The sequence below is a fragment of the Octopus sinensis genome, linkage group LG18 (assembly GCF_006345805.1).
Source record: "Octopus sinensis linkage group LG18, ASM634580v1, whole genome shotgun sequence".
Lineage (NCBI taxonomy): Eukaryota > Metazoa > Mollusca > Cephalopoda > Octopoda > Octopodidae > Octopus > Octopus sinensis.
In genome coordinates, this window is record NC_043014.1 from 31,297,999 (window position 1) to 31,310,675 (window position 12,677).

Genomic DNA, 12,677 nt, shown 5'->3' on the forward strand with positions numbered 1-12,677 from the left:
TTAAATTTTTCCTTTCTCATTTTCCCCAACCATTCAGTTTGCATTTTGTCTTTTAGGATTGGAAAACACAGGTGGGGTGGGGTGTCAAAAGGACTGGCATGTGCAACCTGATCACTTCTGCCAGTCAAATTCCTGACTCATGCGTTCACTTCGTGACACTGATTCTACGAAATTGAGTTGGGTTTGAGTAATTGCTTTTTGAGAGACTGTATTATTCATTTGCATACTTGCTTTTTCAATCAGTTTTTTTTAAATAAACTTTCCATTATTTTTAAAGACTTTTAATTTTTTTTAATGTGGCAGTTCGAGAATAGACCCGAATGAAATCCAGTCAAAAACTAGTTCTTAAATATTCCTAATTCTGTTAACAGAAAATTCACCTTTCCTCACTTGAATATAATAACAATACCCGATATAATAACTGTCCAATTACAGTTATAAAACTTAGTATTCTGATGACTGATTATTCACGATCTCCTACTCTTAGCAGACATATTGAACGCTAAGAAGAGTTCAAGAACGAGATTCTATTAAAATGTGTTGTATTTCTAAACTTCCAAATCATTCGCTAATATTGTATGTCTAACATTTCTGTCTCCACTCTTTACCTTCCTATGCGTCAACAAATCCTGTATATGCAATATTGTGACAAGATCTTTTCAGTTTGATTCACAGGGTCTAATTTTACAGAAAATTTTTGCGCAGATGTAGTTTACTGTTTGTACACCAGTTACGAAAGATAGAAAAGAAATTACCATTATTATTATTATTATTATTATTATTATTATTATTATCATTATCATTGTCATTGTCATCATTATTATTATTATTATTATTATTATTATTATTATTATTATTACTATTATTATTATTATCATTATCATTATTATTATTATCATTATCATTATCATTATTATTATTATTATTATTATTATTATTATTGTAATTATTATTATTAATGAACAATAAAAACAGATATGGACCTTTAAAGACTAAAAATTTATCATACATGGCGTCCATAAAATACTTTTACAATTTGAAAAATTCAGACAAAAAAAACATAAGAATAACTCAGCAGAATTTATTGGAAAACAACGGCAAACAAATATTATAAACATCAGAACACTTTCACGTGGATTCTATTGATTACACATAACCTGATGAGTTATCCATATATTTCTTTCTAAATTTTTCGAATTTGTAAAGATAATTTATGGACACTGTGTATTAATAAGGCCTCACTCATGCCCTCATTTCATCTGTTGGTTAAAAGACGCCTACACATGCGTCTCGGATATTATCATACCTATAACCGAAGGAAAAGGTGATTTAAAATAGTAAAAGTTTGGAAACAATTATTTAGGAATGATTATTCATGATCTCCTGCTTATGATTTAGCCGTTATTTCAAGCAAACCTTATTGAGGCCCCTCGCTCTTTTTTGTCTGCTGATTCAACCAGCATCTACACGATGAGAAAATGATCAGTTGTGTCAAAAAACATTCGAAATGTTAGTTTGGGGCCAACGCGCGTGTTCCAAAACATGGGAGGAAAATTGGGAGAAGATTTTTAAAAAAAGCAAAACTTGAAAATAATTTTTTTTTCATACTCGTAATTTCTGAATTATTCCACGCAGAATTCATAACAAAAAAGTGAATTTTGTTTTTACTCATTTCGAAATTTACAAATAAAAATAACCCCCAGCAGAAAAAAAAAAAAAAACTCAAAAAAAAACTATCATTACTGATTTAATTTCAATGATTAATTGATTTTTATTAATATTTTTACCGATGTTGTCATTGCCGGCGTTGCCTTTGTTGTCATCGTCGCCATCGTTTTTGTTGTTGTTGTTGTTGTTCTTGTTGTTGTTGTTGTTCTTGTTCTTGTTCTTCTTCTTCTTACTGTATTTAAAACCACCAATAAGGCAGATGAAAATGTCTCTCCTAGTCTAGTATCACTTCAGACAACATTGGTTCACCACGGAGACCAAGCTCCATGTTTTTGAAGGCTGTGTCACACAATTCATATGCTACCTCTTTTGTGTTTGAGGCACAGTGTGGTGTAATGATAACATTTGGGAAGTTGTAAAGTTTGTGGTCTACTGGCAAGGGTTCAGGTGTAGTGACGTCCAGGGCAGCTCCTGCAATCCTTCCTGATTCCAATGCATCAACAAGAGCACTATGGTCAATGATATCTCCTAAATTGAAAAAACAAAAAAAAAATCACAGAAAGCAAAGAAAGAGTTGGTAATTTCAATATACATACATACATACATACATACATACATATATATATATGAAATTTTGTGTAATGAGATAAGAAAAAAACCAAGGCCGTATAGATATTAGAGCATAAATTTTTATCTCATTACGCAACGTTGAACCCTTTATTCGCAATATTACCAAATCTGGAACTTAACTATGGTCTGTCTATAGCACTTATTCAGCATTACCTGACACCTTTGGGTCTCAATGACACCATTATCTCATATATGTATATATATGTATATATTGGGTCATCCCATAAATAATGCGGTTTTTTCCATTTGCGTGAACTAAAAGACGGAGGGGGACGGGATGGACTACCTGCATCAACTTGCTATAAAGCAGGTAGTAATTTTACCTTGAACTTATTCTTAGTGTAAATTTTGAATAGTGCAGTTCGATTTTAAGTTATTTTTTCAAATCTATAATAGAAGTGACAAAGGAGCATATTCGGCATATTTTGCTTTGAGCTCAATAAAGGCAAAAATGCAACGGAAAGTACGAGGAATATTAATGCAGTATATTGGGATCGGACAATAAGCGTAAGCCAGTGTCAACGGTAGTTCTAGAAATTATGAACCGGAAACTACAGCCTAGAAAACGAGTCACATCTTGGAAAATTTGTAGAGCTCGACGAGGACGTCCTGCAAACCCTGGTGGAACAAAATCCCATCGTAACTGTCGAGGAACTAGCAGAGAGGCTTGGATTTGGTCATTCAACCATTTATCGACACCTGCGTGCCATTGGAAAAGTGAGCAAATTGGGTCAACAGGCTCCTCACAAACTTTCCGAGTCTAATCACGCGCGTCGCGAGTGCATGTGTGCTCTTCTTTACTATTACATCTCACAAATGAACCTTTTTTGAACCGAATAGTGACTGGTGACGAGAAATGGTTTCTTTATAAAAATGTCAAACACCGAAGACTGGGTAGGGAAAGGAGAAACACCGGTACCCCAGGCTAAGGAAGGTGTTGCTATATTTTTGGTGGGATATGAAAGGTTTAGTCCACTTTGAACATTTAAACCCAAACCAAACGATAACAAAGGAGATCTACTGCGAGCAGCTTGAGTGGATTAAGTCAGCACTAGAAGAAAAACAACTATCTTTGGTTTTAAGACGAAAGGTGTTCTTCCATGAGGATAATGCTCGGCCACATACAGCGAGGATGACATTCCAAAGGCTGGAGCAGTTTGAATGGGAAACGATGCCCTACCCACCATATTTGCCGGACATTGCCCCATTTGATTATCATTTATTCCACAGTCTTCAAAGTCATTTGGACAGAAAATGTATGAATTCTGTAGATGTTACTCCAGTAACAGTATTGTTACTGGAAGAGTATCTTTTGTCACGGACAAGTGAATTTTTGAAGTGGGGCCTTGCAAGACTACTAGATAGATGGGAAAGCATTGTAGAAAAAGGAGAGTATATTTTAGATTAAAAAAGAACTTAGTTTATCTTAATTTTGAAAAATTAAAGAAGTATTTAAAAAATCGCATTATTTATGGGATGACCCAATATATATAAAATTACTAGCTGAGTATCCTGTCGTTGCTGGGTAATTTTCAGAGTAGAAAGCCTTGGTGTATTTTCGGAGTAGTACACTCTCCTAAGTTGGATATTCTCCGTTTTGAGGAGGATGTTTCAAATTTCTTATACACCACACCCCTGCAATTGATATGGGGGAAAGTTTTTATGAAAAAAAATGATTATGAATCTCCCCCACCTTCCAGAATAATTTTGTCCAATATTTTTTTGCCCTACACATTTAAAAACAAAAGGAGACGCCTTTTCAGTAGAAAAAAAAAATTGAAAATATATGAAGTTTTTTCAAACCTTGCTCCGTCACTCAGTGTCGATTTTGGCCATTTTTGTTTTGCACTACACACTTGAAAACGATAGGAGAAGCATTACAGGTCCTATATAGTTACCTCGGTCCTATATAGTCTTAATAATAATAATAATAATAATAATAATAATAATAATAATAATAATAATAATAATAATAATAATAATAACAATAATAATAATAATAATAATAATAATAATAATAATCATACTCATTAGTATTAAGGCAGGCCAATGCCTCTCATTAGGTCATTTCATTCTGTGTTCTTTAATTCAATGTTAAAGAAACCAAGACATAAAAAACTTCCTATAACTATATACCAGTAATTAACTGCCAGTCCAATACCATTAAATTCTTCACCACTCACCATTCCTTCTTTTTAAAGATCATCACTTCATATCATCAAGTTCCAATGTCAAATCAAACATTTTATTACTTGTCTATTTTTGTTTGTCATACATTCATAACTATTAGTGACAGGAAATTAAAGTACCTACCTCTGGCAATATTGATTAAAGTTGCAGTCTTCTTCATTACGTCCAGTTCCTTGTGACCAATCAAATGATATGTTTGTGGTGTCAAAGCACAGGTAATCATAACATAGTCACACAATGGTAACATGTCCATCAAGCTACTATAAAACTGAGCATCCACATTTGCTTCTTCTTCTTCGGACCTGTTGAAGAAATTGATTAATTCATTAATTGTGTATTCTAACCAAAATATTAACTAGTTTCTGGAATGTGTGTATGAGGAATAATATTTTGTTCTTACTTTTTTGCATCTATTTTTAGTATTGTAACGGATGGGTTTACTTCTGGAATAAGAGCGGTGTTTGCAGTTAGAAGCACTTCCTACTACAAACACTCAGATAAGAAGCAGGTGTGGCTGTTGTGTTGTCAAGCAGACAGACAGTTCAAAGACAGAACTGTTGCATAAGTATCGTAAATACTAGTAAACTAGTAAAAGTTTATGCTGAATCTGAAATTATAGTAGAAGGGAGGTAAATTCCGGTATTTTTTTTCCGTGTTGATATTGGCTGGTCTAATATGGCAGGAAGCAGGTAGAATCATTAACACGCAGGACAAAATGCTTCACGCTATTTCTTCCGGCTTCACATTCCAAGATTAAATTCTGTCGAGGTCTACTTCGCTTTTCATCCTTTCGGGGTTGATGAAATGCATACCGGTTGAGTGCTGGGCTCGATGTAATAGACTAGCCCTTCTCCACGAATTTCAGGCTTTGTGTCGATACAGTGAAACCTCGCTTTACAAATTCATTCCTGAAGACCGTTCGACACTCGTAATGTTTGTCAACCGAAACTGTTCTCCCCATAAGGAATTCAAAAGAGGCGCAGGGGATTCAAGCAGAGATGTGCACTGACCGAAAGCTAGACAGTAACTGACACTCTCCCGCTGAAATTCTCAACTTGCTGCCAACCGTTGTTGTCGGCTTGCGGGTTCGTTATTTGAGACATTCTATGGTCAAAACATTGTTCGTAAACTGGTTTGTTTGTGATGAGAAGTGTTTGTAAACCGAGCCTTCACTCTGGCAGAAAGGACATTGGCTGGTCTAACAAAAATAAACAAGTGTGCTCCAGAACAAATTGCTTTAATATTTTATTGAGGTTAGCAGCCTTTCGTCCGTTTTTATGTTTTGGGTTCAAACACTGCACTTGGGCTCCATGATCTGCATTCTCGAGAGTACTGCTTCATCTATGAGAAGGGGCCAAGCAATACAGAGATATAAGCAAAACCACAAATACCAGATCTTGTATTTGCCTGCTAGTTTTAATCTATCTATTCTTTTAGCCCATCCTCGGTTCGTGTTAACATCTCAACGCCTCTCTTCTTATCAGAGAAGTTAACATATCGTCGTCTTAAGCTTATCATAGGATTGCCCTTAACTGTTGGCATGGTTTCTCATGCTTATTTGTACTTTTTTTTTTGCTTCTGCTGACTTTTGAGAAAAGTCAGATTACAAATGCCTTAAACCGCATTCTTGACCAACTAAGTAGAACGTCCAGTCTTTCCAGAAATATTTGGATTGGCTTTTGGCCTAATAAGATAAGGAAATAAAAGTAAAATTAGTCAGTGACCAGGTTAGAGAATAATGAGAGAAAAATATAAAAACAGAAAAGAAAAGTAGTATGTAAAGATTAGTAGAGATAATGGTGTATAAAATTATAAATAAATCTAGGCCACAATTGAAACTTATCAAAGAAATTAATCCGAGGCAGACTGAAAGCTAGACATGAGCCTGTCAATTGGGAATGCTATGTCAGCAGGAAAACAAACCTCTTTCTTGTCTGTCACAAACAACAATATCTGGTCTTGTGTTGATGTTTGAGCGTGTATTTGATAGCAGGGCGCTTTTCTATATCTATTCCAGGACAGTAATTTTTTTCAAAGTTCATTGTGTACTGTTTTAGCGTCAACGCTGTGTTGCATAGGTAAGTAGCACCTTGATGAGATTTTTGGGCAACTGCTAATCACATGAAACGTGATATAATCTACATTTTCGGTTGCATCTTCAGGCTTTAAGGGCTTCATTGTTTCTTATGCTCACTAGGTGTTTCATAGCAATCTCCTGTTCTTGGATTGCAAATGCAAAGCATTCGAAGTGCGTTGTGATGCAGCAGTCAGGAGTCTAAGGTAAGTCGTATTTCTTGTCAATATCATTGTCTTCATGTCTTTGTGTCTGTATGCATGTGTAGTGACGCCGTTTTGGAAATCTTCAGCACGCATGCGCAGAGTTGGATTCTTCCAGGAGGCCTGCCGGAAGTTCCCTCATGCGCATACGCAGAAAACTAACAACAGCAAAATTTCCCGCGTATCGGTCTCTCGAACGCTGACAGTCGAACAGGACGGTCGTGTTGTAGCAGCTCTCTCAAACTGCTACCTCGTGGCGTTGCTACACTATGCTTGAACGGATAGGATTTGGTTCACTCCACTTGACTACTGCGACGAGCTCCTAGGCTACCGATTCGTCCTGAAAGAAGAATGTATATATTGCAAATCCAGAAATAAAATATTTATGCTGTTGAAGTTAATCAGAAGTCTTGACTCTCCTTCGATTAATATTTTTATGTAAAGGATGAGAGCTGCACCCATCCAGTGTAACAGACCGTTCATCCTGTTACATATGTATGCAAGATAATGCATAGTCTTCTTTGTTTGTAAGCTGAGCGTTTCACATTCAGGTCATCTTTGCTTCTCCATCTTGTTTTGGGGTTGTATGGGAGGCCATCAGGAAGAGAAGCTCTCTAAGGAGCTTGTTGCTGATGAGTAGGATGTTGTTCTCTTCGTTTTTCATTACTAAGTTTATGTATATATTTTAACAGTTGCTATTTAGCAGATGTTATCTGAGAGAGGCTATACAATATTCAAAGGCCATCAGCACTGATCTCAAGTCTCATCTTCCTTCATCTCTTCTTAGTAAGAGCTTGTCGGTATCACTATTTCTGTGTGAGCTTCAAGTTGAAGCCAAACTCTTGCAGGTTCTAATGACTATGGAGTGGATTTCTTCTACAATCCAGTGAAATATTCCAAAAGTCTGAATCAGTTCTAGTACCACAAATGCATTGTGAGATTTTGTCTTCTATAAAGAGAAGTCTGGTTAATATTTTCGGATTACTCTATCTTTATTCACAGTGCCTTCATATGATATGTTTTCATCAATATTTTCGTATTTGTAGCATTCTTTGTGTGGGACAGGAGAGATGGAGGCCGTTGATGCTCAGATTTTGGGCTTGAGGGAATGCTTTTCTCCATTCAGCAATCGAATGCGAGCATTTCTTTTGGCCAAATTCCATTCCTATTTCAGCTGTTTTTTGCATTAGTAACATTTATCACTTAAGTCATCAGGTCATCCACAAACAAATTATGGGTTACATCGATACCTCTAATAGTTGTATGTATGTATGTATGTATGTATGTATGTATGTATGTATGTATGTATGTATGTATGTATGTATGTATGTATGTATGCATGTATGTATGTATGTATGTATGTATGTATGTATGTATGTATGTATGTATGTATGTATGCATGTAGTGAAGGCGCGTGGCTCAGTGGTTAGAGCGTCGAGCTTACGATCGTGAGGTTGTGAGCTCGAATCCCGGACCGGGCTGCGTGTTGTGTTCTTGAACAAGACACTTTATTTCACGTTGCTCCAGTTCACTCAGCTGTAGACATGAGTTGCGACGTCACAGGTGCCAAGCTGTATCGGCCCTTGCCTTTCCCTTGGACAACATCGGTGACGTGGAGAGGGGAGGCCGGTATGCATGGGCGACTGCTGGTCTTCCATAAAACAACCTTGCCCAGACTTGTGCCTCAGAGGGTAACTCTCTAGGTGCAAACCCATGGTCAGTGTCTGACCGAAGGGGGTCACCAACACCAACATGTATGCATGAATGTATAGTAAATGTAACTGATTTTCACCTTCAGCAGGCCTCTCCTCATAGAAAATGTTATAATGGAACAGAGAGGACAACCTTTGCGACCTAGAAAAAAATCCAAAAAAAACGCAGAACAGTCAGATATCAGTTGAAATCCCTCTTACCATCGTTGGTTTGCTCGATCCAGAAGTGGTCAGTGTTTCACAGCAAATATAATAAGGTTTATGAAGTTGCTTCCCTACATGTACCCGAGATCTTTCACTTGTTCAATCAAACTCTTTTATCTCTCACTCTCCATGGAGATATATGCTGACATTTGAACGTATGTTTCAATGTATCCAATTTCAGAGAGAGAGAGGGAAACCCTCGGACCCAGCCAAATTTTTATAAGATTATAGAGATATCCATTAACAATGATGTTGTCGGTCATATTCAATCTCTCTTTCTCAGTCTCTCTCTCTCTCTCTCTCTCCTCTCTCTCTCTCTCAATCTATCTATCTATCTATCTGTCTACCTTCCATGATTTCAACTTTTGAGCAAATCTATTAGAGACCTTTTATGCCACTCACCAGTGGGATCTGGCTTCAGCGAAGTTAGTGAAAACAATGTAGTTGCTCCGAACATCAGCAAAACCTTCATCTGTGTTTGGCATCCAACAACATCGATCCTTCATTCCTTCATAACCCTCTCGATCCATGCATCATCTTCATGCAACCTAGTCACTGGATGATTAACTTGTATTGATCTTATAAACTGAGATCTTGAGAGTATCCCATAGTAGGGACATGTCAACCTTGTCTCTTTTAAAAGAACTCCCACCAAAAAGACTCAAGCATTACTCATACCACTGCATCTCACACTCTCGAAACATGAATGGCACTTAGAATGAGCCTTCACAGTTGCCCCAAATGGTGGGCCTCATTATCACCAAGGTTCTCTCCTGGCAAAAGCACATCATTAGTACAGCTAGGATTACATCTCAATGACTAGCCCTTCTCTTTAACCCAAAAGATATATCAGTCTCTAACAGTTCCTAACACTCTACAAAATCCCATAGTAGGGGTACCCACATCTCGGTTTCTACAACTGTTACGCACACTGACATATTGCCTCCACTGAAGGGCCACTTGGCTGATTAGCATTCTGTCATTAATGGACGCACTCAAACCTCTGGCCCTACAGGATTACTATTTCCACTTTCTTTCTCTCTCTCTCTCCTTCCCCCCTCTCTCTCTCTCTCTCTATCTATCTATCTATCTATCTATCTATCTATCTATCTATCTATCCATCTATCTATCTGTCTGTCTGTCTGTCTGCCTTCCTACCTACCTACCTACCTACCTACCTACCTATCTATCTATCTATCTATCTATCTATCTATCTATCTATCTATCTATCTATCTATCTATCTATATATCTCCCTCACTCACTCACTCATTCACTCACTTTTCTATTGCTGCTATAATGGTCTCTGCACTTTGGAGCAGGCTGGTCTCGTAGCCCCATCCACACTGCCCAGCCCTGTACCATTTGTCCATCCACCACTCATCACCCTTATTGCCCTCCTCTCTTTCCCTGCACAAACGACAACACCCATTTCTTCATCCCTAGAAATTTCTTCTCTCTGGAATCTCCTCCACACTCATGTCTTTCCTGCAACAGTTTAAACAGAACGTAAACAGCATCTATCTAACCAGTCTTTGAGAGCCTACAAGGATCATAGGTCATCCTCTTCCTTCAGACTCAAAAAGTATTTAAAATCCATGCATCTATCCTTCAATTCACTTGTTGTAATGTCCCAAACACAAATCTAATTAAAGCACTCACCTTTGCCTTCTTTGATGATACAACACCTTCATTTCAAAAGCATGAGCTCTGATTGCCAGCTTGTAGCCAATGGTTCCCATTCCAATTATTCCAATTGCATTTCCTGTGACGTCATGTGCCAAAAGTTCTGGTGGATACAAACTTTTTTTCAATGTCTTCGGAAAATATTCAGCACCTGAAGATATATATATATACACATCTAATGTAGGATAAAAAATTTTTTCGAAAAAATTTTATCAATGGCCAGCATATTAAAAAATACCTTTAAAGGTTAAATTTATAAACAACTTATAAATAAGGGCAAACGAAAAAAATTTCTAATGCCAAACATGCCGAAATTAGACACATAGTCCATAACCATATATTTTATCACAATACACACGCTACTCGAAAAAGGTCGAGAGAAATTTCTAAAAAATTCCGAGACACTACAATGTTCATCCTGATGCTGGATATGTTCTTGCACCTCTCTTGCCCTTCTTGCTGAGAATCACCCATAAAATATATTTGAAGGAATTTTGGTGATTCATTTGAGAGAAGTAGTAGAGAGTCAATCCGATGATAAATCTGACCGTGGACCTTGAAAGTTTGCATGAATCCTGGCTCAGTTATATCTCTTGTCGCTCCAAATCATATCGTTTTTTCCCCACTTCTTCATAGTTAAAAGCAAAGAAGCCAGAAAAGATCGATCGCATTACAGTCTAATTGTCGATTCAAATGACTGAGGCTTTCCTTTCTCTGGCTCCATCGCTTCACTCCTTTTCTCTATGGTTAAGAGAGTGAAGGTACGTAGCTCAATGGCTAGAGGTATTCGGCCAACGATCGTAAAATCATGAGTACAATTCCCGGTGGTGCGCTGTGTTCTTGAGCAAGATACTCTAATTCACCTTGCTGCAGTCCACTCAGCTGGCAAAAATTAGTTGTAGCTGTAATTCAAATGGGCCAGCCTTGTCACATTCTGTGTGAGGCTGAATCTCCCTGAGAACTACATTATAGAATGTATGTCTGTGGAGTACTCAGCCATTTGTGCGTTAATTTTACGAGTAGACTGTTCCGTTGATCAGATAAACAGGAACCACGTCGTCGTAAGCGATGGAGTGTCATTTTTTAAAAAGAGTGAAAGGAAAGGAAATGTTCCATATCGTAAGGCAAAAAATATCAAGTGTTTAGTATAAACAGTGAAGGCTAAGACGAAATAATTGCGTTTCCGTTGTGTAGTGACTTCGCCTGGGACTCACTCTCAGTTTGATAACAACAGCCAGCACATCAGTGTTTATCTGGGGGCTTGGCCTCCAGATCTGTGAGACCCATAAATGCCAAAATGAGTTGTAGCTGTAATTAAAAGGGGCCAGCCTTGTCATATACTGTGTGAGGCTGAATCTCCCTGAGAACTATGCTAATGGTATGCATGTTTGTGGAGTACTCAGCCACTTGCGAGTTAATTTTATCCTCGTGTGGTAATGAAAAGTGAAAGTGACTTCCAATATTTGCTGTAGTTATTTGTCTTTGATTTAACAATGTGTCTGTGTATCTATGTATCAACTTTTCTTTCGATCTATGTATCTACTGTCCCTCTCACTTTCTCTCTTTCTCTCTCACTTCCTCTGTATCCCATCCCTCCTTTCTCCCGCTTTTAATTTAACAATGTGTGTATGTATCTATGTATTTACTTTTCTTTCGATGTGTGCATTAGTCTACTCCGAAAATACTGATAAACATTTTACCTCTCCCTTCAACGGTAGAAAAGTAACAGTAACATCCACAGCTATTTGCTGAGAGATAGATAGATAGATAGAGAGAGAGAGAGAGAGAGGAGAGAGAGAGAGAGAGAATGTGTGTGTGTGTGTGTGTTAGAGAGAGAGAGAGAGAATATGTGTGTGCGTGTGTTAGAGAGAGAGAATGTGTGTGTGTGTGTGATAGAGAGAGAGAGAGAGAGAGAGAGAGAGAGAGAGAGAGAGAGAGAGAGAGAGAGAGGCAGACAGACAGAATTACTGTCAAACAGACAGACAGACAGATAGATAGGCAACATATCTCTCTTCAACCTTTTCTTCCGTCAACCTGTGAAGTGTAACACATACCACAGATACGTACAAAAATAAAAACAAAAAAAACTAAGCGTATTAATATCATTGATAATAATAATTATGACGAAGGAGCATTAGCATTACCTTTAATTCACACACACACACATAATGAAGGAAGACTTTAATCAATTAGGTATTAAAAAAGGAGACAAACAAATCCCATCGTTTTCTTTGTGTCTTAAAAATTAAAAGGAATCATTTACTTACACTGAATGATTTTCCTTGATATTGCTAATAACAGAGCCATTCCAA

General features: G+C 37.3%; 1 protein-coding gene across 1 annotated transcript in view; it reads right to left on the bottom strand.

The window, feature by feature from the left end:
* Positions 1-1,079: 1,079 nt before the first annotated feature.
* The window catches only part of LOC115221291 (glyoxylate/hydroxypyruvate reductase B-like), a 12,280-nt gene continuing 682 nt past the window's right edge, over positions 1,080-12,677 (bottom strand). The window contains exons 1-5 of the mRNA XM_029791438.2: positions 12,633-12,677; positions 10,342-10,516; positions 4,612-4,790; positions 1,788-2,196; positions 1,080-1,306 (exon numbers count right to left, since the gene is read on the bottom strand). The exon at positions 12,633-12,677 is cut by the window's right edge and continues 682 nt beyond it. Coding sequence (XP_029647298.2) covers positions 1,943-2,196; positions 4,612-4,790; positions 10,342-10,516; positions 12,633-12,677 — 653 coding nt within the window. The 3' untranslated portion in view covers positions 1,080-1,306; positions 1,788-1,942. The remainder of the gene's footprint in view (positions 1,307-1,787; positions 2,197-4,611; positions 4,791-10,341; positions 10,517-12,632) is intronic.